This window comes from Emydura macquarii, unplaced genomic scaffold (genome assembly GCF_026122565.2).
Source record: "Emydura macquarii macquarii isolate MOO-44397 ecotype Brisbane River unplaced genomic scaffold, CSIRO-AGI_Emac_v2 contig_2432, whole genome shotgun sequence".
NCBI lineage: Eukaryota > Metazoa > Chordata > Testudines > Chelidae > Emydura > Emydura macquarii.
Window position 1 is genome coordinate 3,575,336 of NW_027132569.1, and position 26,416 is coordinate 3,601,751.

The 26,416-nt window shown below is 40.5% G+C and overlaps 1 protein-coding gene across 3 annotated transcripts in view; it reads right to left on the minus strand.

Moving 5' to 3' along the window:
- Positions 1-26,416, minus strand: part of ELMO1 (engulfment and cell motility 1) — a 434,299-nt gene that overhangs the window by 213,136 nt on the left and 194,747 nt on the right. For 2 of the 3 annotated variants that reach the window (XM_067562513.1, XM_067562515.1), the window contains one exon: positions 9,910-10,014. The exons of the other annotated variant lie outside the window; for it this stretch is intronic. In XM_067562513.1, the coding sequence (XP_067418614.1) occupies positions 9,910-10,014 (105 nt within the window). The remainder of the gene's footprint in view (positions 1-9,909; positions 10,015-26,416) is intronic. 3 annotated transcript variants of the gene reach the window in all.

Sequence of the window (26,416 nt, forward strand, 5' to 3'; positions counted from 1 at the left end):
ATTCCTGCCGAATCTACATGAACAGTGGATTCCTTTTGAAATGAAGCAGGGATTTGTCTCTCCAACCCAAATAAGTCACTCTAAGGAGAGTTTCACAATAAACAAGAGGAGGTCCAATCACCACTTCACCTTGGTAAATAGGATCAGGGCCTCTCTTCACTTCCTGCAGGTGCTGGGGCTACTGATGGTTGGAGGAGGCCTTTGCAATGTCATGCAGAATCTCCTCTTCCCAGCTGGAGCCACTGAAGCAATACCTGGAGCCAGGGATTCCTCCTTCCCCCAGTGTTGAAGAACCAGTTTCTCTCCTCCACTTCAGTCCCTCCTTGCCCATAGCAGAAGAGGTGGGGAAGGTCATAATCCCCAGTAGGTGGCGATTGCTGTATTTCTTCCCTTGGTTTCACAGAGTGATACTGGTTCCATAGCACATAGCTGTGATGTGGGCATCAGAAATACCTCAATCAGCGTTTTACACCTGTGGGGTGGGCTGCTAGATAGCACTAGACTAGTTCAGGGGGATAAGATGGTGCAGGGGACGGAGGAGAGGGTCAGAGTGAGTGGTAAAGATCCCATACCCAACACGTACACATGGTAAACCGCTGCAGAAACAGTATTAGGTGGCTCCACAAAAGCCACCCACCTTCTTTCCATGTTCCCATTAGGGCGCCCCAATGACCTGATCCAAAGACTCCCATCAACTTCAGTGAGCTTTGGACCAGGACCCTATTTAGCTGTCAGCTCCCATGTACAGGGCCGTAAGTTTAATCAACAGCCCAAGCTGCTCTTTTCAGCTCCCACAGAACTCAACTCAAACTTGCAGGCACGAATGGTTTTTCCCAACCCTCAGAAACATTTAGCTTTCTGGTAAGTGAGGGAACAAGGAGAAGAAACAGAGCTACTGAGGTGGAAGAAGGTCAGATGTGAAAAGAGTAAAAGGGGAGAAAGAACAGGAAAAGAAAGAAAGAAAGGAAAAGGAAGAGAATATAAAATAAAGACAAGGGGTACGGGAGAAGAGCATGCAAAAGAAAACAGACGAAGAAAATAAGAGGAGAGAAGGCAACAACAAAGTAAAAAGGTTGGGAGCCAATGACCTGGATAAATAAGCTGCATATATTAAATCATACTCCCTAATGTGATACAATAGAAAAACACATGCAACAGAGCTCACTTTTCTTATCAGCTTTAACAAAATGGAAATAAATTATATCCCCTTCCAATCATTTCTGGGGAAAAAAAGGATTACAGGAATCAAATTGAATTTTACTTCAAAAATGTTCAAATTATATGGTGGACAACTCATTTTGATTGGAATAGAATGAGTAGGCACAAGGAGACTTTTGTGAATTGGGGAAGGATGTGTAGGAAGCCTCCTATACAACAAATGCATGGGTTATAAAATATACAGTACACAGTCTGACTGTGACTCAATCCATTAAAGTTATGAATGGTCTTCACAAAATGCCAACAATGTTCATCTGCATCTTTGTGGTTTAGAAATGACACCTCCTCCTCCCCTAACATTTCTGAAGGCTAAAAGATGAAAAAAAGAAAAATAATAGCTGAAGAAACTGCCTGCCAGTAAAGTGTATACCTGTGTACATACATATGGGATAGCAGTATGTTACTCCTTTGGATTACCAGATATAAATCTATTGACTAACAGTCAGAGGGACTAAAAATGGTTTATGCTATTGCTCTCCCACCTGACCAGTAGTTTTTAAGTCACCAATGGTGACTGGCTAGCAATTCTCTGAGACCAGGGCAGATGGGCCCTGTGAAATAACATATAGAAAACTCATCTGCGGTTTAATTCTAATACAGAGGGATAGCTGAAACAAAAAAAGACTCAGAATTTGGAGCCTTTGAACTATTCCACACATATGAGGCACATTCCCTTTCTCCTCTGCTGCCTTTTTTCTCTTGGCAGTGCAGTATAAGGGTCACAATTAAAGTCAGTGATAATAATCACCATATAGTCTCAGGGGAGGAAGGTGCACCCAGCAGCATCATGATTATTCACATGTGGTCGGATCCTCAGCTGCTGTAAACTGGCACAGGTCCAATGACTATTTACGCCAGCTGACAATCTCATCCTTCATCTATAAATGGACTCAGGTGACAAATTTGAAAAAATTGCCAGTATTTTTTTTATTTTCAGAACTAAGCCATCATGAGCGTCTGCGAACAAGACATATATTATTAAAAACAAGCCAGAATAACATCACAGCATATCTAAAAGGTAGTAAATGAAATCCACTGTAATCTCCAGTCTACAGCAAGAATCTTCAGCCAGGGTGTTACCAGATTTGCCCGTCACCTTGGGGTATGCTCATTTATTAGGGTTACCTTCCTGGAAGAGGGATTCTATGAATGTACTGCCTGAGTTACTTGTGTGTTCATATGGCTACAAGTCCCCTCCCAATGGAGCTATCCTGCAGGACCTAATGTTTTCAGGGCTGTGTTTCTCCAGCCCCAGATTCAAATAAACCCCCCACAGATACACACACACACAATCCAGATTAACCGAATACCTCTGAGCGAACCAGGCTATCAGCACTCTTAGCTGACCCCTTATATGTCCCTGAACTCAGCAGGCTGGGTGACACAGCACTTTCAGCAGCCACCCGTATATGCCCCTTTGCACCGCACCAGAATAGAGCACACTTCTGAGCAGGCTGGGTCCGAACAACACTTTTCAGCTGCCCTTCCCCCCGTATTTGCCCCTGGACTCAATCAGGCTGGGTCAAACAGCACGTTCAGCTGCCACCCTTATATGCCCCTGGACTCCATAGGCTAGGCAGAGCAGCACTTCTCAGCTGCCTCCCCCTTCACTCTATAATTGTTCTAGTAATAACCCCCTTGATGAGCAAACCCCATAGGATTTTTGAGCACTCCGGGGATCTTTGGCTTAGGTAAGAGAAGCGTTGTTGCAGAGAAAGATAGGGAAGCCAAGAACACGAAGGAGTAAATTAAGTTTGGAGAGAGAGCCTGGCAACCAGCTTCATTATAACAGTTATTTTATTGTCGGGTATGTAAAACTTACGATACTAATAGTGAAACCATACAAGGAGAGAAAAACAATCAAATGTTTACAATACTACACAATTCAGTTGGGGTATTGGAGAAAGCTATCCCAGCTTTGATTACAAAAGTAGAAAGTTATGCCTGGACTAAAAGAGAGAGAGAGAGAGAAAGAGAGAGAGTGTGTGTGTGTGTGTTGGGGGAAGATAGGGGGGATCTCACCACTCCATGCAGCTCGGAGGTTCCCAGGAGACAGGCTGTTCAGCTTAGGGTCAGGAGCGCTTGAGACAGGCAGAGCCCCCAACACGATCAGTCAGGAAAAGGGGAAGTTCCAGTGGAGCTGATGCAGCATTTGGATCCAGGCATCAGAACCCAGGTTTGAACTTGGGTAGGGGTTTTTGCAGAACACCAAGTTTGTTTATGGGTCTTTATGCTGGACAATAGGAGCTGATCATTCCTGGCCATGGGCAATGTTCCCTGAGGGAGCTTAAAATGCAATCAGGCAAATTCAGTGTTTTGCATATCAATAACTAGAATGGTCTGATAACTGCAGAGCTGGGTATGTGCAGGAGTGGGATCATTTACATCAGGAGCAGAGATCTCCTATCATGCAGTGTGTCCCTGCTTTGCCAATCCCATAGTTCAATGCGGTTCCTGCTTTGGAGATTGGTTCCCCATTCAGTATGCTAATTCTTGTTCCATCTTCGATGTAGATGAGGATTCTGTTCTCCATTGGATGTGCTAATTGAGATGCCTCTGTTTTACATCTTTGATGTAGATGAGGCTAGGGGAGTTGCCTTAATCCTATCACCCTTGTTTGGAAGGGTTTAGGTATGTCTCCCACTGCCTTTTCCTTGCTTTTGGTTTCTGGTTCAAGCAGAGGCTGAGGGGGCAATTCAGGTGAGCCAGAGAGAGTAGGGGTTTTGTGCCCTGGTTCCCCAAGAACACAGAGCTGACAGGTAACAAGAGCTGATAATCAAATCAACACCACTTTGTGGTCAATGGTATCAAAGGATGGCGAGAGATCTAAATGAATTAATGTGGACAGCTTTCCTTTGTCCATCTCAAATTGGAGGACATCAGCTAATATGACCAGTGCAGTATTAATACCATACATAGGCAAAAAATCGGATTGATAAGAATCTGGGAAATTCAGATGATACCAGAGTTGCCTGGTATTTTGCCCTTACTTAAGGACACATTCATGACTTCAATCAATAATGGACTCAATATCTCCCCATTTTAAGCATAAGAAACATGGTTCCAACTCACAAATAGCCACATTAAGGTCCCACCACTAGCAAAACTAGTTGAAACTCAAGGTCAACGGAGATACGTTATTCATCTCCATCAGACACAACCTGACCCTAGAGAAACAGCAAGACCCCTCAGAATCTGACTGATCACAGTCAAGAAAAAATACAGAGAATTCATCGAGTTGTATATCACCCAGAACAGGTCCACTAGACGAGACTATCATGGAGATAAGAACCTTTCTTTGCCTGCATAGCAGCCACAACAAGTCACACTTGATTTGGCTTGGGACCACAATGACCAGTGGTAGCACTCTAACCTCCCTCCCATGTTTGCATCAGTTTCAGATCATCAGTATACCATGGTGATCTGTGAAGATGAGCAACGGAAAGGAGTCATTTAGAACCCACATATCAATGGCTGAGGACAACAATCTTCATATCCTACTAGTTCACAAATACAGGGGGGCTACTCTCCCCATAAACATCTAGAGTCATTTTGGTTCCACTAGTCTCCAGGGACAGATCAGTGAAATAGACATTCCATTCACTACCTCAATATAAGTAAGTATCCAACCACGCACATACACACACAAAAAAAGGATGTCAGATACAAAGCTTTATAGTTCACTCCTGATTGTATCTCGTAAAAAAATCCTAGTTTCAAATAAAAAGCCTTGGTATATGGATCCCAGACAGAGCATTGGTTAAATGAAGTACAAGAGATTATAATCATAAATAACAATCAATGAAAACTCCAAAAAAGACGCCACCTTTTATATTTAAGGAAAGTTTCAGATCTATAGTACTGCAAGTTAGTTACAGGAAAAAGTCATTCTAATGAAAAATCCCTGTACTGCGTTGTATATGTTTAAATGGTAACTTAATAATTTTGTTTAAAAAAAAATTAGTAGAAATTGCTGCTGAGCTGGTTTGGAGTAGGGTGGGGAGGAACTTGTCTGCTCCTTAAGAACAAAAAAAGATTATCTGTCACAAAGCTTTATTCCAATCATTTGCTTCACTGTTAACTTTAATTGCATACTACAAACTGTCCTGTAATTATGTAGCTTGGGAAACTGCCAATTTTTCCTTTTGAATGTTAAAAGTTCTTTAATTTCTTTCAAAGATTTGGTATTACTTCCATCAGTGAATACAACATATTACATGACTGCACCTTTTAAAAGCAGGGCCTCTAAGGATTGCAATGGATTTTGTAAATTGAACATGAAAAACTGCTGTGTACTTTATTTAAGTAACTGATATCACCAAAGCAATTAGTAAAAAAAGAAGAAAAGCTAATTCCACAGCAAACTCTTTTTCAAAAAAAATCCATAAGGTAGCAAGGAAACCATATAATTAGAGTCAATTGTCCTTTCTTTATTCTAGACAACCTTTTTCTCAAGAGACCCCAAATCACATTAAATGGTAAATAAACAGATAGTAAAATTCAATGACAATTAACATAAAATGCCAAATGAAAAATCCACAACCGATTTAAAAACTGACTTGGGACAGAGGAGAAACAGAGTTGGTTGAACAAATGTGTAAACAAAAACATATTACATTTACTCTAAATATAAGTGTCTTGCTGAACTGAAAGCAAGAAAAGAGAGAAAAGAGGAAAACAATCAAAAGGTAGAAGGGGAAGGTTGTTCAAGTTTATTTTTAATTATTTCCTTTTCAGAAGTTTGACAGCACTGTTTTCTTTTCTTCTTGGAATTTTTTTCTTCTTTCAAGATACAGAGTTAACCACCCCCTCCATTTCTTTCTAAGAGCCTTGTCATCAGGTTTTCTTCCATCTAATCCCCTAAACGTTAAAGGCCCTTTTTGATCCAATTCCCCATGGCTCCACCCTTTTATCTCCTTCACGTATCTATCCAAAAATCTTTTGAGAGACCTACAAATCTTAATTGTTCCTTCTTAGGCCATGTCGACACAACAAAATTAAGTACGTCAGCATACAGCTGCCACAGTAATTACATAACTTGTGTGTGTTTACACTTTGCTCCTTTTGGTGGTGGTCCACGCCCCACCAGGAATGCTTCTTTTGATTGTACTATCAGCGTGGAGCATTTTGGGATGGCTCCTGAAAGCCAGTAATGGTCGACATAAGCAATGCAGTGTCTACACTGACACTGCGTCAACCTATCTACATCATGACTCTAGGCCGCTCATGGAGGTGGAGCAATTAAGTCAGAGAAGTGGGGCAGTTATGTTGGCAGGAATGAAATTTATGTGTAGAAACATCCACCACTAGGTTGATATAAGCTGCCTTAAGGGTCTGAAGAGAGGCAGAAGGAAAGTAACTGGAAAAAGAAATCCAGACACCCTCAAGATGTGTTTGCATCAACATCTTCAGCAGCCACATTTTTTTTTAACCAGTACAGCCCTGCCCCCCTTACCCATGGTCTTTGTCCATAGTTCTCATGCAGCAACTAAGGTTTTGTCTACACTGCAAATAGACACTTCTGTCACCTGACTCTGGCTCACGGGGCTCAGGCTGCAGGGCTGTTTAATTGTGGTGTAGATGTTCCAGCTCAGGCTGCAGCCTGAGCTCTGGGACCCTCCCACCTCACTGGGTCCTAGAGCCTGGGCTCCAGCACAAGCTCAGATGTCTACACTGCAATTAAACAGCGCTGCAGATCGAGCCTGAGTCAGCTGCGGGTTTTTAATTGCAGTGTAGACAAACCCTATGACCAGAAGCTTCTTGTATATCACCCAGAGTTTTATTTGAAGTTCAATATATCACCCAGAACAGATATTGTCTTATTTGTCTGCACTATGGCATACACGTTTTATGGTGCAATTCATATGTTAATTGGAGTACTTTCCTGCTTTAGTTGAAGACAGAAAGAAGATGAAATGGCACCTTTTGGCAGGAAAAAAACTTGAACATTCTGAGCTGAAGATGTTCACGCTCACAGTAGAAATGAGAAAGACCCATACAGCAATTATGCACATCTCTACACTCTGACAGGCTACCCTCAATTACTAAGCGAAATAGAGAGGTTTGTATGTCTGGTTAACTAAGGACCGTACAAATCTACAGTAATTATGCAAATCTCTCTAGTCTAATTGTCTACTGGTCATAGCATTCCCCTCTGATATGCCCACAAATATGGACAATTCAACTTCTGGTACTCTCCCCACGCACTCACTCCACTTATTACAAACGGTTTAATTTTTAACAGAATTGCTTCCCAAGAGAAGGAAGGAATCAGGAAGATAAGAGCGGTGCCTGATTGTTAATGTTGGGACAGAGCAGCCTGGAGCTGAGTGAGAACAACAGAGAGACTTAGAGAGAGAAATACCAGGAGCCAAAGGACAGGAGGCAAGTGGAAATAACAATAGGGTGAAAATGTGCAGGTGGGGTGAGGAATGCAAAAGGAGAAGGAAGCAGAGGCAGGTGAGATGCAGTCATGATCCAATAGAGAGCTGGAGAGGAGGAGCATAGCCTGCTGGGATATGTTGTAGCGTCTGTCAGTAGGGTAGCAAGGACATGAAAGACATGAAAGTGAGCCGTCTTCCTTGTGATCAGAGTTGCAGCACTCCAGGAGCACTACAAACCTGTGATCTCAGATTTGTTCAGGTATGCTGCTAAAATGGTGCATTGAAACAAAGCAGGTAGGTGGGTAAGTATTCTATCAGAAGGATGATCTTGTGATTCAGGCACTGGACCGGAACGCAGAAGTTCTGGGTTCAATTCTTGGATCTGCTACAGACTCTGAGTGAATTTGGGCAAATCACTTAATCGGTCTGTGCCTCAGTTCCCATCTATAAAATGAGGATAATAATTGCTAGCTTTCTGGAGTTGTGTGTGAATAAATTCATGTATATGTGTAGCCCCCAGACATTCTAATAATGGGGACTCTATAAGAACATAGATGGACAGACATCTCTCAGTGAATGGCAATGACTACTCTCAACTGGGATGATTTTAGCAAAAATTCTGCATAGTGGGAACAAGTTGAACCAGCACTAATGGGTTAAGTGGTATTTAAATAGAGGTTAATTATGCATGACATGCTAAATCCTATTCTTAATATCATACTTGCAAAATAAAAATGAATATAATAAAAAGAAATGAAATGTAGTGTATATATTTATTCAGTAAAATATTTTTCTCCAATTTTAAAGTCTATTTAGGTTGCTTAAAAATTAAGGTCTTTCTCTCTTAATTGGGATCATAAGCTGCCCATTAGGGTGCCCCAGTAAAATGTATTCTATGCTAGGACTGAGATTTTCAAAGGAGTCTATGGAAAGGAGCACCCAGGTCCCACTGAATAGCAGTAGGAGTTGGTTGCCTAATTCTTTTGAAAAAATAAAAGAAAACAGGATTCAACATATAGTCTATTAAGTGGTGCTTCTTTTCAAACTGACTTTCTAACATGTAACAACGGTCCAATTTCCTTTTTATACAGAGTTTAATATTCACTGCACTCCACGTTTGCTGCTTTTTTTAATGGCCACATTAGATTTGGGCCGGAGAGAGGTCTTTAAAGGGCAGATTTGACAGACCATCCCTTATTGTTTCCTATTATGGTGACATTCTGCTTAGGGGTCATCTTTGGACTAGATAGCAGCATGCCCTTTGCAAACCTCTCAAGGCTTCAGCAGTATTCTGCTTGGTGCAAAGCTGTAGGTTAATGATCATAATTTAAAGTTCATTTTTAATTGGAGCTTTCCATATACCATATTTCATATTCGTCTTGGAATTTTTTTTTAACTAACAATGATATATAAGCCTATTGTTTTCTTTTTATATTTAGTCTTCTTTAAATAGGTCTCTCTTCCTCTCTGTAATTGTGCCATAGCTGTCCCAGCTATCTCCGGAACATAGTATTGATTTTCTCATCCTCCACTCACTTATACAAGGTAGGCTTATAGAAGGCAAAATATTCAGTTTCAGGAATATAAAGATCAGGAAGGCTTATTCTGTTCACATGATGTTATTATCTTTTGAATGCCTCTTTACATAAGGAAACAACATATAACTCATTGCTATCAAATGGTCTTTAGAATAACTAATGTAGGAGGAGGAGTGGGCGGGAACTGGGGGAGCAGGAGTGGAGTGTGCAGAGTGAATCATGCTTCGTCTCTTCCTGTGTCCAAATGAAACACATTATTTCCAATAACTTCCTAGCGGGAGTACCTTAATCCCTACGACACTGTTGATAAGGTCAGTTGCCCAGGTATAATAGACTGAAGGAATCTTTACCTTGGGAGATAAGGTCAATTTTTGGCAGGGTTAATGGAATGGAGCAGGACAGAGAATCCTACTTCTTGGGGGGGGGGGGGGGGGGGGGGGGGAAATAAAAAGAAAATCGGCATATTTGCACCTAATCTTTCATACATCAATGAGGGTATAAACTCATTTCCACCCCTCCTTTGCAGGTCACTCTACAAAACATAAAGGCCATTAATACTACTTGAATCGGACATACAACACTGGAGCATTCACGCAAAACTTTCATGGAAAACTGTGGTGTTCTTGTGCCCTGTGGTCTTCCATTCAGTAGTTAATTACTCTTGGAGATGTCAGGATCCCATCTGTTTCCCTGGAATTAGGAGCTACAAATATGAAATAATCTGCGAGAGCTGTGAAACTAAAATCTGTGAAGTGGGAAAGAATCCTTACCCGGATATAAGCATCCTGGTGGTGTTTGGCAAAGTACAGCATGTTGTCAAGGGCTAGCATTCCTGGGGGGGTTTGTGTAAAATCCATTGCTGGGTTTACATGATTCTGTAACAAGATAATAAGGTTTACACCATAAATAGCTGCACAAAAGCCATCAATCTCATTATTATTTATTTGTATTACCATAGTGCCTAGAGGCCCCAGTAAGGAACCAGCACCTCATTGTGCTGAGCATTGCATAAATACAGAACAAGGAGATGGTCCATGCCCCGAAGAGCTCCCAGTCTAAACTCAATTATTATTGCAGGCATGTCAATCACTTAGTTCTATAATTATATCAAGCTGACTTTTCAAAAGCAGAAATGATTTAGGAGCACAAATCCCATAGAAAATCATTGGGACTTGTGCTCCTAAGTCACTTAAGTGCTTCTGAAAATCCCAATCATAGTATTATTTTTTACATTTAATAAAGATATGTGGAGAAACACACATGTATATACTAACATACACCAGTATGTCTAACTGTATAATACACATGGGACTATATCAAAGATGTAATGAAGATGAGTGAAAATTACTTAATTCAGAAGGTAATACTTAAAATAGATTAACTTTGTTGGCTGTCGTGGTCTTCTGCACACAAAGCGTCCTGAGTAGAGCTGTGCAAATTTTAGCAGCTTCATTTTGCAGGGGTTCATGTATACATTTTCTCAGGTTTTGATCCATATGGGTTTGCATTTCTAAATTTCAAATTCATGCTTAGGGTTTGAATGAATCCAGAAACTCAAAGCAAAACACAGTTGAAACCAGGTCAAACTTGGTAACTTTCAGCCCACATTGCAAAAATCTTTAATTCCACATGCTTTGGAAGCAAAACCACAAATCTGCCCAAGTTTGCTAGTGAATATTTTGATTAAGCAAATATGAAGTTTATGTTTAAAATAAATTCCATGCAGTTCAAGGCTTATGTAGATGTGAACATTTGAAGAGTTCTAGACAACTATACTTCAACAGCTCTTAAAAGTAACATTTAGCAGCTTCTCACAAAGAATAAGACTCAAGGGTATAAAACTATCAAATTCTTATCTTTCATTACACATAGTCTTATCAGGGCCTCCTTTTCAGTGTTTTCGGGCTTGTTTGCTCTTAAAACACTGCATCTGTGCTGCTGTAGCGCTCCAGTGAAGACACTACCTTTGCTGGTGGGGTTCTCCTGTTGGAATAGGTTCTCCACCGTCTACACCAGGGGTTAAGTTGGTTTAAATGCATTGCTCAGGGGTGTAGGTTTCACATTCCCGCGTGATGTAATTATACCAACCGAATTTCAAGGTGTAGACCAGGCCTCCATTTCCAACATTCTAACACACAGAAATTTCCCCAGTCACTCAGAAACAGCAATTTCATTGTTCACGACCCAGCTGTGAGAGATTTTAAAAAGTGCATTTATGATCACAAAAGTGATTGCAACTGTGACACAGAATTCCCATTCCATCAATCGACTCCCTATGTTTAGTCAGTTGGATCCACTTACTTCACTGACTACTTTTTTGTTGGCCCAGAACAGCCAATAAAACTTTAAGAGATTGAGATAGGATTCTTCATTCACATCAAGAGAATTATTAACTAATTTCCATCTGCAGAACCCCTTACCTGTAAATGTATGTGACAGGTTGGCTGTGATCTGTCAATAATTCATATTTGATATACAAGTAGAAACACGAGGAAGAGAAAACTCTACATAAATAGCCATCCTGTTGCTTTAAGAGACTGACTGAACTTGAGTCAGGCTCACACTGACACAAAAACCTACATCCAAACATTTTACGCTTTGTAAGGGGCAGGTGTGATCAAGGGGGCATTTGAAATGCTAGATTTTAAAGACGAATCTGGGAAATACCTCTGGAGCTAGATGTGAGGGGGGGAAGGAAGAAATATTAAAAGATGTAGGGGACAATGATAGCCTTTGTATGGAGAACACAGACAAGAGCTGTCTGACATTTTTCAAAAATTCAAATTTTTCAACTATTTTTTTCTTTGAAATTTTGAATATTGATTAAAAATAGGGACAAAATTCTCAGGACAATTAAGTCCTGCTTTTCCCCAGCTCTAACTATTACACTTCCCCTCAAGTGATAAATCCGACCAAATATCATATGGTTGAAATGCTGGTATAAATAAGCTCAACCAGCATACCTGCTACGACAGCGAATTCTACCTCACCGTTAACATAAAAAATAGTCACACACTACGCAGGACCACAGAAGTCGAGGACAGGGAAGAGAAAACCAGATGACATGACTTAGGGTGGCTGAAAGGCCCAGATGGGAGAAACTGTTTTCTTAGTGTAACAACCGCCATCTTGAACAGTAGCGGTGGACCTCTAGAGCCCAAAGCATGAGTCTGCTATAGCTTGAGCTAAAGAGCCATAATCTCAGACTGAGACACCTATATTCTCTGCATATCAGGAAAGATGGGGGAGTGTAACACAGACAGTAACATCAGCTAAATCTAAAGGGAACATACATAGATGAGCTCTGCAGAATTCCAGACTAGGGGTATGCCTAGATTACAATAAAACACCTGCGATTGGCCCATAACAGCTGAGTCAGGGTTACCTGTGGAGCTATATAACTGCATTGTAGACAACTGGGCAAAGACCGGAGCCTGGGCTCTGGGATCCTGTGAAGGGGGACATCTACACTGCAATTTTATAGTACCACAGTCTGAGCCTAGTCAGGTGACAAGAGCCTATCACAGGTGTATTGTTACAGTGTAGACATACCCAAGATATGTTCTGTAGACTGATTCTTATGCTTAAATCTGATCATTCTGTGTTTCTAATACATTTTGTTTTGATTCAGACCTCTTGAGTCTTAGGCTGGTTTACACACTTTTTTTTTTTTAACCAATTAATTAAAGTGGCACCACTCCTCTAGAGTGGGCACAATATAAAGTATAGTATAGCAGTATAGTTTATTTTGGCACATTTATGGAAATAAGTAATACTGACATAAACACCTTTATATTGGTAGAACTGTAGAGGTGTTGTGCCACTATAACCATATCAGTGTGTAAATCAACAGTGTTAAAGTTGATACAAAAACTGTATGTAGACCATCCCTGCTGTTTGGCAATTTCACAGAGACTGCAATGGGAAGGTGAAAAGAGGTAATGAAAAAAGAACATCTGAAGCCTGCCCTGCCTGAGACATGCATTAGGGAGTCAATTCCCAGATGGTGTGTCGCTTGCAAGGATGGGTTGGACAGACACACAGGAAACACCTATGTACCCTGCACAACATCTAAATTTAAGGCACAAAATATAACAGTGAACATCTCAGCCGTACCTTCTTTACACTTATAACACTCTTCAAGTGGAGCAGAGTGATGTGCAAACCATAGAGAACACAATTAGACCTTCAGATCCTTGGCTGAGATTGCAAAACTGGTAGTTTTGGGGAAAAAACATTGTTTCACTGATAAACTAAGCACATTTAATAGGAAAGTTTCTGAGAGGCCATAAATAGGGAATGCCATTTTTACAATGCCATTTTTACTATCACTTTTCAAAGTAGAACTGCATTCTAGGTCAAGTGCTGCACACAATTCTCTTTTCTTTGTCCTCAGCTCTAGGCCAGATAAAATGTACGTGGATAAAATACCCTTTCCTGGCAAATATACACTATCAATATTAGACCCAGTCAATTTTCTTTAGCTGTTAAAATATGAGCATTTCTTTTGTTGGTATCTACAAGCAATGTTAAAACCAACTAATAAGACAGTCACATAAACACAGTTTGCTTACATAGATCAAATTTCTAGCCTGGTTCTATGATCTTAAGTGACCCAGAGACTACAACAAAGAAATTATAAGCAAGAGAAATCTCACCACATTTAGTGGCCATGGTTCATTACTCTTGACAGCATCTCTTAGCATTGCTTGTTCAGTCAGAAAACCAGACCTCCTTCACTCATCATTTCTGTCTTTTGTTTGAGTCAAGCCCATATGCCTACCTAAATTGTGGATCCTAATTTTTAAGTTCTCTCCTCCTATGACACAAGGACAGTTGGAACCAGATCCTCAGCTGGTGTAAATCAGAGATCAACAGAGCAATATCAACTGACAACAGCTGATGAAATGTACAGCATGTGTGAAACAATACATTTTTATTTTTAATTCTTCAACAAATCAGGAAACAAAATGACTGGCATTTTATGAGAACATAATCTCCTTCTCTGAAAGTGTGTTGATTGTTTACAGTTGAAAATATAAATCCATCAAAAAGACGACTTAAGATAAAGATACCAAACTAAACTACCTAAAATATTGTAGTGAATAATTTAGAAGTATGCAAGCTCCCAATCTATGACATAACTTATTAAAAACATGGAACATGATGCCCCTGGGCAAACTAACGGCATCTGTTTAGTATAAAGTCTGCTGCATTTCAATCATTGTAGAGAATCAAGAATGGGAAATGCATAGGGAATTGATTTGCTTTTTAGCCTAAAGAAATTTAGTTCATTTATAACTTTTTCATAAGACTGAAGAACAGTTACATATCTCTCAGTATCTGAGAAGCATGTGCCAACCAGAGCTACTGCACTCTATATGCTAAAAAAAAAAAAAAAAATTAAAAAATGAGAATAATTGAGAATTTGTTACACAGCTTAATAGGGCATCAGGGTACTGGAGATGCCATCTTTTGGAGGAGATGTAAATCATAGAAATGTGGGGAAGGAAAAGACTCTGAGGGGTCATCTAATCCTGCCCCCAGCACTGAGGCAGGACCAAATATTCCTAGACCATCCCTGACAGGTATTTGTTTAACCTGTTATTAAAAAAAACTTTAATGACAGGGATTCCACAACCTGTCTTGGAAGCCTATTCCAGAATTTAACTGCCCGTATAGTTAGAAAGGCTTTCCTAATATCAAAACTAAATCTCCCTTTCTGCATATTAAGTTCATTACTTCTACTCCTACTTTCAGCAGACCTGGAGAACAACTGATCCCCATTCTCTTTATAACAGCCCTTAACATATTTGAAGACTTATCAGGTACCCCCCTCAGTCTTCTTTTCTCAAGAATAAACATGCCCAGTTTTTCTAACCTTTCCTCATAGGTCAGATTTTCTAAACATTTTATCGTTTTTGTTGCTCTCCTCTGGACTCTCTCTAATTTGTCCACATCTTTCCCAAAGTGTGGCACCCAGAATTGGACACAAGTACTCCAGCTGAGGCCTCACCAGTGCTAAGGAGATCAGGAAAATTACCTCCTGTATCTTACATACAACACTCCTGCTAATATACTTCAGAATGATATTAGCCTGTTTCGCAATTGCATCACATTGTTGACTCTTATCTATTTGTGATCTACTATATAATCCCTAAAACCTTTCCAGCAATACTACCACCTAGCTAGTTATTCCCCATTTTGTACTTGTGTATTTGATTCTTCCTTTCTAAGTGAAGTACTTTGCACTTATCTTTACTGAATTTCATCTGGTTGATTTCAGACCAATTCTCCAATTTGTCAAGGTCATTTTGAATCAGCCAGGGCATGGACACAGATCTCTTTGCTTGTGTAGAAGTCATGAGCAAAGGTCAATAGTTGACATTTCTGTGGTTTCTCACACCACAAAATAGCAATGGCCTTCCTTTCACTAAAGCTGTTCAAGAACATACCATAATAAACAAACCTGCATTCGGTGAGGGAGATGATAGTCTAGATGAACTAATGGGAAATTTCAACATTAATTCCTATTATTCTAAAAAGACAGAGGGGGTGATGGGAGAGGTGAAGGTCATGTATATGAAATGCTTAATTACTACTTTTTCTTGTGGTGGTCACCAAACTATTAGGATTCAAGGAAGGAGGTCTTGCTGGGTAAGGCACCGGTCTTGCATTCAGAAGATGTGGGGGTCTATTTCCTCCTCTGTCTCAAGCTCCATGAATGACCTCAGGCTAGTCACGTGGGGGAAGATTTTCTCCTGGCGTCTTGTGACCATTAAAAATCCCATAGCATGTTTCACAAGATCAGAGTTATTTTGGATAAACTCCAATTTGAATAATTACATTCAGCCTACCCAATGTTTTCCTGTAATCCTAGTTGGATAAAGCATTATTCCATTTCCATCCTGAACTGTTGTATTGTGTTATTGGTTGCTTTTAAAAAGCAACCACCTTCCACCCCCGGGGTGGATATATTTCAGTGACAGGAGCATCCACATACATCGCATAATAGTGTATATGGTACAGTGTAATAACGGTGTACAGTCTATTGGCAATTATTGACTTTTGAATGGAGATCACTATTTTTCTTATTTTATCCCTAACCACATTATCTTATATTTCTTTATATTGTAGTGCTTAAGCTATGTTAAATTTGAATTAAAGAGCAGTGGAGCCTTGCAAATTAGCTGTGAGAGGTGCTGGACCCCGTTACCTTTATTCTCCAGATGTGGGTTTTTCCCAGTTCAAAGAAAAGAAGTTGCTTGGTGGGAACACAGAGAGAGATGGAGGACCTTGAGTCTCTCCCTCAAAGACCAGAAATAAGGTTGTGCCCAGGAAGGAAGTTGGAGCCTCTTGGGAAGGTCATTATATCAGCAGAGTCTCTAGAAGTTTGAATGGCTTTTACATAAGAGCCAGTACTGGTGAGTGCTTATCTGAACCAAACCACTAAACCTTTCAATTGAAAGTTCTTAGTTATGACTAGAGCTAGCTGAAAGTTTTCTACAGAAAAAAGGACAGTATTTTCTCAAAAATGTTGGTGAAAATTACCCATTTTCTGGCTAGCACTTGTCACCTCCCTCAACCCTGAATAGTTTCCACTACACATTTCCTCTTTCTTTTGTATCCAAACCAAACTAGGAAGGAAAATGGGATAATCAATTACCTCTTAATTGCTGGGACAATTAGGCTAAAACCCTTCCTTAGGTCAAATGTGAAAATTAGATTGGCATACACATGACTGTTAGCTGATCTCTGTTCAAGAAGAGTTCAGAACTTAGATCGCATGAATGTTGCAAATTAGGTTTATGGTACATTGACATAATTCAGTAGGGAACATTTCACAGTGACTGACTCATGCTAAAAATATGAGTGAACACCAAACCCCATAACTGATCCTTTTCCCAATTCCTTCCCACCTCTTCCAAACAAAGCATTCCCATATCTTCACTGTTACAGAGTGATTATTTTAACAAATGTGTTTACACAGAAAATACTACACAGAAAATACATTTGTGAGTAGGTATTCAATGAAAGTTCTTAAGAAGGCACAACCAAGACTTTTCATTTAACAGTAATATATTTAAAGAGGTTAAGCACAAGTTTCACAAGTACATGTAATGAGATGTGACAGGGGTATCAGAATTTTTAACCTCTGACATTCTAGAAAAATGAAACTGAGAAATATCAAGGAGAACATTCTCTTTATCATCTCTCAAAATATGCAAATGTGTATTTTGATATTACCAGGCGCTGATTTTTGCACTTTCCCACAGACTTTGTAGACAAAGGAAAAACTTACCTGGAGGACTGTTGAATAAAAATACAGCGTATCTTGAGTCTCCAAACTCAAAATTCAAGAGGATTGTTAACCAATTAAAATTATGTATATTTATAATCGTTAAAATGCTTTTAGCATGAGTCATTATATGATACACACACACAAAATCTAATGAACCCCTATGTTCCTATTAGCTAAAATTTTAATATAGACTTGCAAAATTGTTTGCCCACTTCCACAGGATTTTCAGGTGGGGAGCTGGGGGCGAGTTGGTAGCAAATAAAACGTTAATTTTTTCAGTATCATCATGCAGGTAAAAGGTGTACCCTGGGCTGGTAAATTTTTCTGATAGATTTGCAAGACTTATTAATAACATGCATATGCTGTTATCTAAAAATAAAACTTACTTGAATAGATCTAATGTACGCTGCTGTCTTTTTGACAGACTTTGGACTCCTCAACTCAAAACAGACCAGTCAATCTGCAAAGAAATTATGACTACCCCATCACCTTCCCCCTTTCAAAACAAAATACCCTCCCTCCCCCCAAAAAAAACAAACAAAAAAAGTATAGTTTGAACTCTGACCTCCATAGTCCTCCAAAATCATTGGGCTAGATTCTCAGCTGATACAAAGTAAGTCCATTGAAATTAATGGCGATTCATTGATTTATATCAGCTGAGGATCTGTCCCTTTACATTATTCTTTAAGAAAAGAGACAAGTTTTGATCAGCATATCAAAAATGTGAATGTTATGTTTACATGACCTAAATATACTAGAACCATTACATAAAACATACCAGTGCAGTTCAAAGTACAGTATTGCATGGGTTGATGAGTTTAGCTAATTACATTTTATCATGTTTTAAAGCTCCCATATTGCTCCAGTTCAGTTGTACGATAGTTTTACTGTTCCACTGAGTTAACTCTCCGGGTCTTGGGATTTCTCAGCCTACTGACTATAACAAAACTTTTTTTAAAGAAAAAGAACAGAAAGTGGACTTTGTGCCATTGAGCTCCCATGTCTTCCCATTTATGATATAACTACTAATCACCTTTTTGGCTTTCTTTTAGAAAACAGTTTGGCTGACTTTTAAAATCTGACAGGCACTAAGCACTCAATCTGAACTGGTGGCTTTTTGATATTTAAAACAAAATTGCTTTGAATACAAGTGAGAGTAACATTTAAGAAGTGGATACAGCTCACGTACCCTCATGTTTAAAAATGAATCAAGGGTTCATCTCCATTACATTTCCCACCCCCTTCTTTGGCTTCAAGAAGCATCACTAAATGCCTCACAGACTCCACTGAGCTCAGCAGAGTAACTAAGATCTGGCCTACACACAGTTTTTGTGCAGGTATAACTATTTTGGTTTGGGGTGTGATTTTTGGGGGAGGGGGAGAGGAGTGATAACCAATCAATTACACTAACACAACCCGTCATGTGGAAGCAATTATTCCAGTATAAAGGCACCTTACAACAGTATAGTTTATTCCCTTTCATATACCAGAAAACCTATACAGTACTATACCCTTTATACCAATATACCTGTGTCCACACCGTAGCTTAAACTGCTTCAGTTGTGCGGTTATAAAGTAGTCCAACTTTTGTGTGTAGCCAATGCTTAACATATCCTCCCCCCTCTTGTCATTGCTGAATAATTAACAGAGGAGAATGGGGGAGGGCGTAAATTACTTGGACCCACAGGTGATGTGGGGGGGGGGGCATGTGGGGTCTCACGCTCCCCCTCAGATTTCTGGCAGGGTGTGAGTCAGGCTGAGCTCAGCTGAGCGGGACATGCCTGGGAAAGGCACCGAGCACTCCTGCTGAGCCCTGCTAGGTGGTGCCCGGAGCAGGGAAGTGTTTAACAGTGGAGCCTGCCTGGGGTGTGTGCGAGGCTGCAGAAGGGAGCTCAGGATAATAGGGGGTGGGGAGAAGGCAGCGGGACCAGAAGGTGGGAGAGGCTGGGGAGCATGGGGAAGGCAGCGGGGCCAGGAGGGATGGGTGGGGGCCTGTGGGGGTCAGCAGGGGCCAGGGGAAGTTGGGGGGAAAGACAATTGCAGTTCCCCTGAAACTGTGACAATGATATATTTCATTTTTTCTAGAAGCCTGAATCCAGCAGAGTACTTAAACATGCTTAAGTCCAAGCACTTGAGCAGGTCCATAGATTTCAACGGGACTACTCACATGCTTATAACTGAGCATATGCTTAAGAGTTTTCTGGATTGGGGCCTTAATGCCAGAATATACTATAATAAATAATAATTAAGAACCGGAAAATCACACTATTAAACTTTGTAATGTTAATAGCAAAAGCAGATTTGATCCAAATTCAAGTTCCTAAATTCCAGATCCAAACCCTAGCCACTTCACAAGAGATCTGGAGTTCCGAACCGGCCCCTCATAAATATAAACCTGAGCTGTAAAGTTGAAATCTGGACGTAGATCTGATCTTCCTCATGTTTCTGAGTGGTTTGGATTCTGTGTCTTAGTTTTGGGTCCATCTCCAGCTAAAAGTGAACTGTACAGAGGAAATGTAATTGTAGGCAAGCTCAGAAACATGACCTGAACGTCCCTGCTAACTGGGCTGCGCACAGGAGATTGAGCAGAGAAATCTGTTTTAATTTACTTTCCAAAAATTCTTTCAAACCACTATCCCTCCTGCCATGAAATCTGTTTTTACAGGTTTGCTAATGATGCCCCGTAGTCATCATTCTGTGATACTACAGACACCAGAAGAGTCAGATGCCAGAAGAGACATCCTAGCCACCAGGAGGGTAAGCATGAGATTTCTGGTACTTGTGATGCCCAAGAGAGCCAATGTCTCCTTGTAAACTCAGAAGAGAGAGCGGATTCAAATGGGGAGGGAAAATAATTTTATAAAGGTTAAATTAGAACCGATTCCTGACATAATTATTGGGTGCTGATATTATCACAAGAGCTCTAAAAGATCACATCAAAGGACTGGTTTGCAAATATCTCTGTTCTTCAAATTGATAACACACCAGTGCGATCCAGTGCTTCTTCTTGTGCGCTCTCTTTTAGAACAGTCTTCATCTGCTATTACACAGAATCGTAAAATATTACATCAAAAGTAGCTCTAGAAATCAAAACTCCTTTGTGTCTTGAGTACCTGCCCTGAATCCGCTACATACCACCATAACTTTTAAATTATGCCCACCCCCCCATCTGCAGTTACCAGTCATCTCTGGTTGGATCGGGGATTTTCTTCTGTGTGTGTTTTAAATTATATTACACTTGCTTTAATCTGGCACATCCCTAAGACAAAATTTGTTCCTCAGAGATATATTTACAAGTAAATGATTAATGTAAACGTCCAGACAGAAAGAGTATGACTGTTTAAGGGATAGACCAGGGGGGTGGGGGGGGGGGGGAAGAGAAGATGAACTCTGACAAAAGGAAAGGGATTCCCTATTCCTCCCTTCAGTACAAAAACACTCAGGGTTTCCCCTAAGCTTTGACTGTGATCCAACGAACTTGAAACCAATAGGGTATAAGAAAAACAACAATAAGGGTGTCACACTGATAGCTAGCAAGATTGCAAATGAGCTGAATTCTAGGTAGCTGGGCCTTGCCTGCCTTAGAGACTGCTCTCTCCCTGTGCATGTCTGGAGCAAGCTGGTCAAGCACACAGCTGTTACAAGAGTCCTCTACAAAAGAGGTATGTGTGCAAACATGGCTCAGCAGAGTTGTAGTTGTGCATTGTAATGCACTACCTTGCAACTCCTAACACCACCCACTTAATTTAAATTGGCTATTTGGCAGGAGTCCTCAAGCTCTGGAATTTACTTTACTCCCTTGGTCCTCCCTATCAGCATTTGGGAATGTTGTAAGGCCTACCTGTTTTTGCAGGCTTTTCCAAGGGAAGGGAATGGGGGTTGAGAAGAGATCTGGAACAGCTGAGCTGGGTAAGAATCTTTTGTTGATGTCAAAATCAATTTGTAAAATGTTGTGTTTTATCATTCTGAGTTTTGAATGCGCCATAAGAGATTATTGATTAGCATTTTAAAAATATAAACAAAACCATCAGAATGATAAATCATTCCTCATTGTCCCAAGCAAATTTATGGTACAGCGTTTCAATGCATAAATGTAACTCAAACATCCACTAAATCACATCTGCTACTATACACAAATCTGAGCTGAACCAAGGACTGAAAACTAAAACATATTTAAATATTTTGAATAATTAAATATATTTGGCCTCCCTATCTTAAAGGCACATTGAAAGATTCTTTGCGGAGGTCCCAGTCTGGCATTCTGTTTCAGTTGCTACAGTGGATGCTATCAAGTACACGCAATAATAAAAAGTGACTGTAGGTGAGAGTATCCGCCATCAGCAACAACAGAAGAAACAGAAAAGGAAGAAATGAAGCTATATTCTATTGTTTTAAACTATATTTATTTGCAATATTTAAGTGCTCATAATGAACAAGACCTAAAGCTGGGCACAACCAAACAAGGAAGGTTACCTAACTTATGTTAACTGGAGTTCTTTGAGCTGTGTGGTCCCTAGGGGTAGTCACTGTGGGTGAGCACACATTCCGTGCACCTGAGACCGGAAACTCTTCAATAGCAGCATACTTCGGTTTGGGCCTGCATCCTTCACTTCCTTATGCTATCGGTTCAGAGCCTGAGGGGCAAGGCAGACTGACTGTCTGTCCAGTTCCTGCTCTTCCACAAATCAAGAGAGGATCCAAGCAGAAAGGAAGGAGGGTGGGTGATGAATGAACTCAAGCTACTATAAGGTAAGTAACCTTCCTTTCTTCTTTGTGTGCTGATCCCTATGGGTATTCACTGTGGCGGACTCCCAAGCCGTTCTCATTGAGGAGGAGGGTGCAATGGAAATGCTCTGAACCACAGATTATAGGATGGCTGAATCAAAGGAAGCATCCTTGGCAGAAGTCTGAACGAGGGCATAATGCCTAGTTAACCTGTGAATGGAACCCCAAAATGCTGCTCTGCAGCAATCCCATTGGGGAATTCCTTGCAGGGAAGCTACCGAAGCAGCCTGAGCTCTAGTTGAGTGAGTCCTGACTGACTGTGGAGAAGAAGTTCCCATAAATTCACAACAGAGTATGCAGGTGGAAATCCATGTAAACAGCCTGAAAAGAGATTGTTTCCCCATTCATTCTTTCTATGACGGTGATGAATAATTTTGGAGGCTTCCAAAAGGGCTTTGTCCTGTACAAATAAAAGGCTAGATCCCTGCATACTCTAGAGAGTGGAGCCTCCTTTCCTGTCTATTATTATGAGGCTTTGAATAGAAGGCAGGCAGATGGACAGTCTGATTCAGGTGAAATCCAGAGGGGACTTCAGTGATAAACTTGGGATGTAGCCTCAGAGTTATCTTATCCCTGTGAAAATTCATGTAAGGAGGATCTGCCATAAGGCTGGAATGCTGTGGACACAGAAATACGGTCTCAGACCTCGAGTGGTAGAAAGGAACTGGAGAGATCATCAGTCCACACCACCCCTTATGCCCTCAGTTTGGAGTACAATGAGGCGAAGGGCACAGGCATCGATCAACAGACATTGCTATCAAAGGGTTTCTGGGCTGAGGCACATTGAGTGCATGCGCACCCTTCAGTGAAACCCCTAGGAACCAGCACTCAAAAAACTACCAGAGTGAATGATTTATATATTTGATAAAGATTTGGGCAAGGGATCCAATTATGTTCCGGGTTCTGGTTTGGGTATGAGACTCTTTTCTGAATTTTTGTCTGTACTTTTTGCTTGCTGGCTGAGGTAAATGGTTAACCCCATTTGATTTCCAAGAAGCACTAGCTAGCGGGTTTAATTTATTTGTATATTAGGATCAATACTCCTGGATGGTTATTGTAAGGTTATTGATTGACAGGGCATTCAGAGATTTTGTATAGGCATTCTGTTTTATGTCAGATCTAAACCAAAAATATTAATACAAATATATTTAACCTGTGGCTGAATAATGCAAATGAACAGTCTTCGCCTTATTTGATCTTTCAACCACCTGGAAAAGCTCTCTCTACATCTGATTTTTTTTCTTTAAAAAAAAAAAAAAAAAAGGTAAAAACCGTAACTTTTCAAAAATTCTGAATGTCTAGGGTCGCAGTGTGTGTGTGTCTCTTTTCCCCCCCCCTATAATCATCAGATACCAAGATGGCAGCTTTTGGTTTGATTGACAATATATTTTAATTACACTTAAGGCAAGTTTTAAAAAACTTCCATTGTTTTTAGCAGTATGCTCATCTTTGTAATTAAGATGCAATGATCAGAATACCTTTTATGAAAACACTGGTGTTTTCCTTTAAAGAGGAAAAAGAAAATCATTAAATGAATGCATGAGAAACTACTGCAACAAAATAAACATAAAATAATAATAATTAGAATTTGCCTGTGGGTATGATTCTATCAGGAACTCACAAAGAAATATACAGGATATTGCTGCAGTTGCATTGCTGCATATCATCACTCAGAAGATTCTGGGTACAATTTTGAATTGATTAATCCTCTCTCTCTCTGTCCATTTGTACTGTGGCTGTATCTAGGAGCCACAGTGATGGACTAGGGGCCTGTTGTGCTAGGCACTGTACAAACAGAATAAAAATAGACGGTAGCCATTAAGGCATGAGTTACTCTTTTCATAGGACTGAATTTACTACAATGATTGTGATGAGAGTGGTTGGAGGGGGATGCTTGATCCAGATGTTTAGGCTATTAGAGAACAATGAGATTTGTGAAACACATACAGCACCAGTTAAAAAATTGGCAGAAATCTTATCCCCAAATCCCTTCAGAAATCTCTGCAAAATAAGTGATAATTGTTTTTTCTTTTTCTTTTATTTCTAAGCAAGCTAACACAGCAGCTTTGTGCAAAAGAAATGGGTCAAGCTGTATTTGGTTCAAATGAAAATTCAGAGATGTGTCAGTCGTGGTCTTGCAAATACTTCACTTCAAAGTGAATCAGACATGTGAATTTACCAGGTGCCTAGGAGACGCACATAGTAGCTGTCAAAATTTGGCACCAGGCAACCAAGTTAAAATGTCATCCATGGCTAGGTATATAGATCCAAGATCCCAAGGGTAACAAAGAGTACTGGCACCACAAAACTCTGCAATTTACACACTGTCATTTGTTTTATTATCTGTGACCAGGTCAAGCTTCCAGTAACCAAGACAGAGAGGCCAAAAACTATTCTACAACAAAGTAAGTGTCAACAACTCTGACATCCTAACTATCTGGTGGTCTTAAGTCACTATAAGAAGTTAATAGCTCTACAGTCAAATCCTTGTCTTCTAACAAGATACAAGCAGCCAACCTTAGCGCAGTAAGGAATTGCAAGGGGGGGTTGGAGGAAAGAACTCAGCCCCTACTCACAAAGTCTTGGAGCAGCCATTACTACAGTCCTTAGATGGCAATAGCCTATGCCCATCCTGCACACATGTCAGGGAATAAAGGCTGGTGGATCCATTTACTACTGGATTCAACTAATTTTTCCTCTACTTCTCTCCAGGCCCATGGCCTATGTGAGAATGCAGAGCTTAGCTCTGCAATAAACGTTTTACATAACGTCACAGGCTAGCTGGCCCTTCAAGGCAAGGTGGACTCAGCCTAGCCCATGACCTAGCAGTTACCCCTCAGTCTGCCCTTTGATCTAGCCATGTAGAGGTAATTATTGATCCCAGCTCATCGTAATGGAGTTAGAGTGACTGATCCCAGCTGCAGAGGACTTCTTAAACAGAGCTGAGCTCATCTGAGGGGAGAAGACCCTGGAGAGGCAGAGTTCCCCCACTCTCTGAGAAGGGTCTGAAGTGGACAGACTGAGGAAGGCCACAGGGAAAAAAAGCGATCCCTGTAGCGGGCACAGGAAAGGGAGCAAAGACCCAGGGAGACACTGCAAAGGAGGCAATATTCTCTTGTGGAGAGAATCCCATAGGGGGCAGCGTTAGGGCCTATAAACAGGCAGAAGAGACCCATAGGGAGCAGAGTAAGCTCTGTGGGAGGGAGGCCTGAGATAAGGTTTGTAATTGGAAGGAGAAGGGGGCAGATTATTAAGAATTATTATCTGAATTATTCAGATTTGTTTTGATTTTCATCTGGAATTTTTAGTTACCCTGAACGGGGACTGAACTTTATGCGACTTGGACGGAGGTCTGAGCCACAGAAGACCCAATGAGAGGCAGACGGCCTGCTAGTAGTACTGGGGCAAAGGATAGTGGCAACATTATGCATGGATACAAGAGGAAGCACCATGGGTGAGCAAGCCCGACGGCACATGGACTTCTCACATTGGGAAATGGGAACCGCACTATTTCTTCTATGCCTACCGCTCTGTCCCGACATGAAGGAGAAGGCAGGATTTGTTCTAAAATTTGGGATGCTAATAGATAGCTGATGGAACACCTTTCAGAGGAACGTATTTCATCATCTGACCTGTAAGATATTTAACTGAGCACATACTAAAAATATAACATTCTTCTCTTTGGGAAAGGCCGTTTCAGCACTTAACAGTGCATCACTCACTTTTCCCATTCTATTAGCCATTGTACAAGCTATAAGGTTTTGAAAGTTTGTGGAACAGATTCCGAAGGGGCCATGATCTCATCCTGGTTAGGACTCTTCAAAAGTAAACATGGTTCAAAAATGGTTGAGGTCTTTACATTCCTCTAATTTTCAGGGAGAGGAAGGGTGTGTGCATTAAAGCAAGTGCATGCACACACGCAAAGGGAATTACATAGGTCTAAGGAAGATGTGGATAGCTGCAATACTTCAACACAAGTTACATTTACACTCATCACATAAATCAAATATTTAGTACCTATTAAGCTGCAATACAGTTGGTGTGGAAACAGTGACGAAAATTAAGTCTTGCAAGACAAACAAGGTTGACACTCCAGTTAAAAACAAAAGAGATTAAGTAAGGTGTAACTGGCTTTTTGGGCCCAGTTTTGGCCTCTTATCTGTTCCTTTTACCATTTATGGAGGATGCAG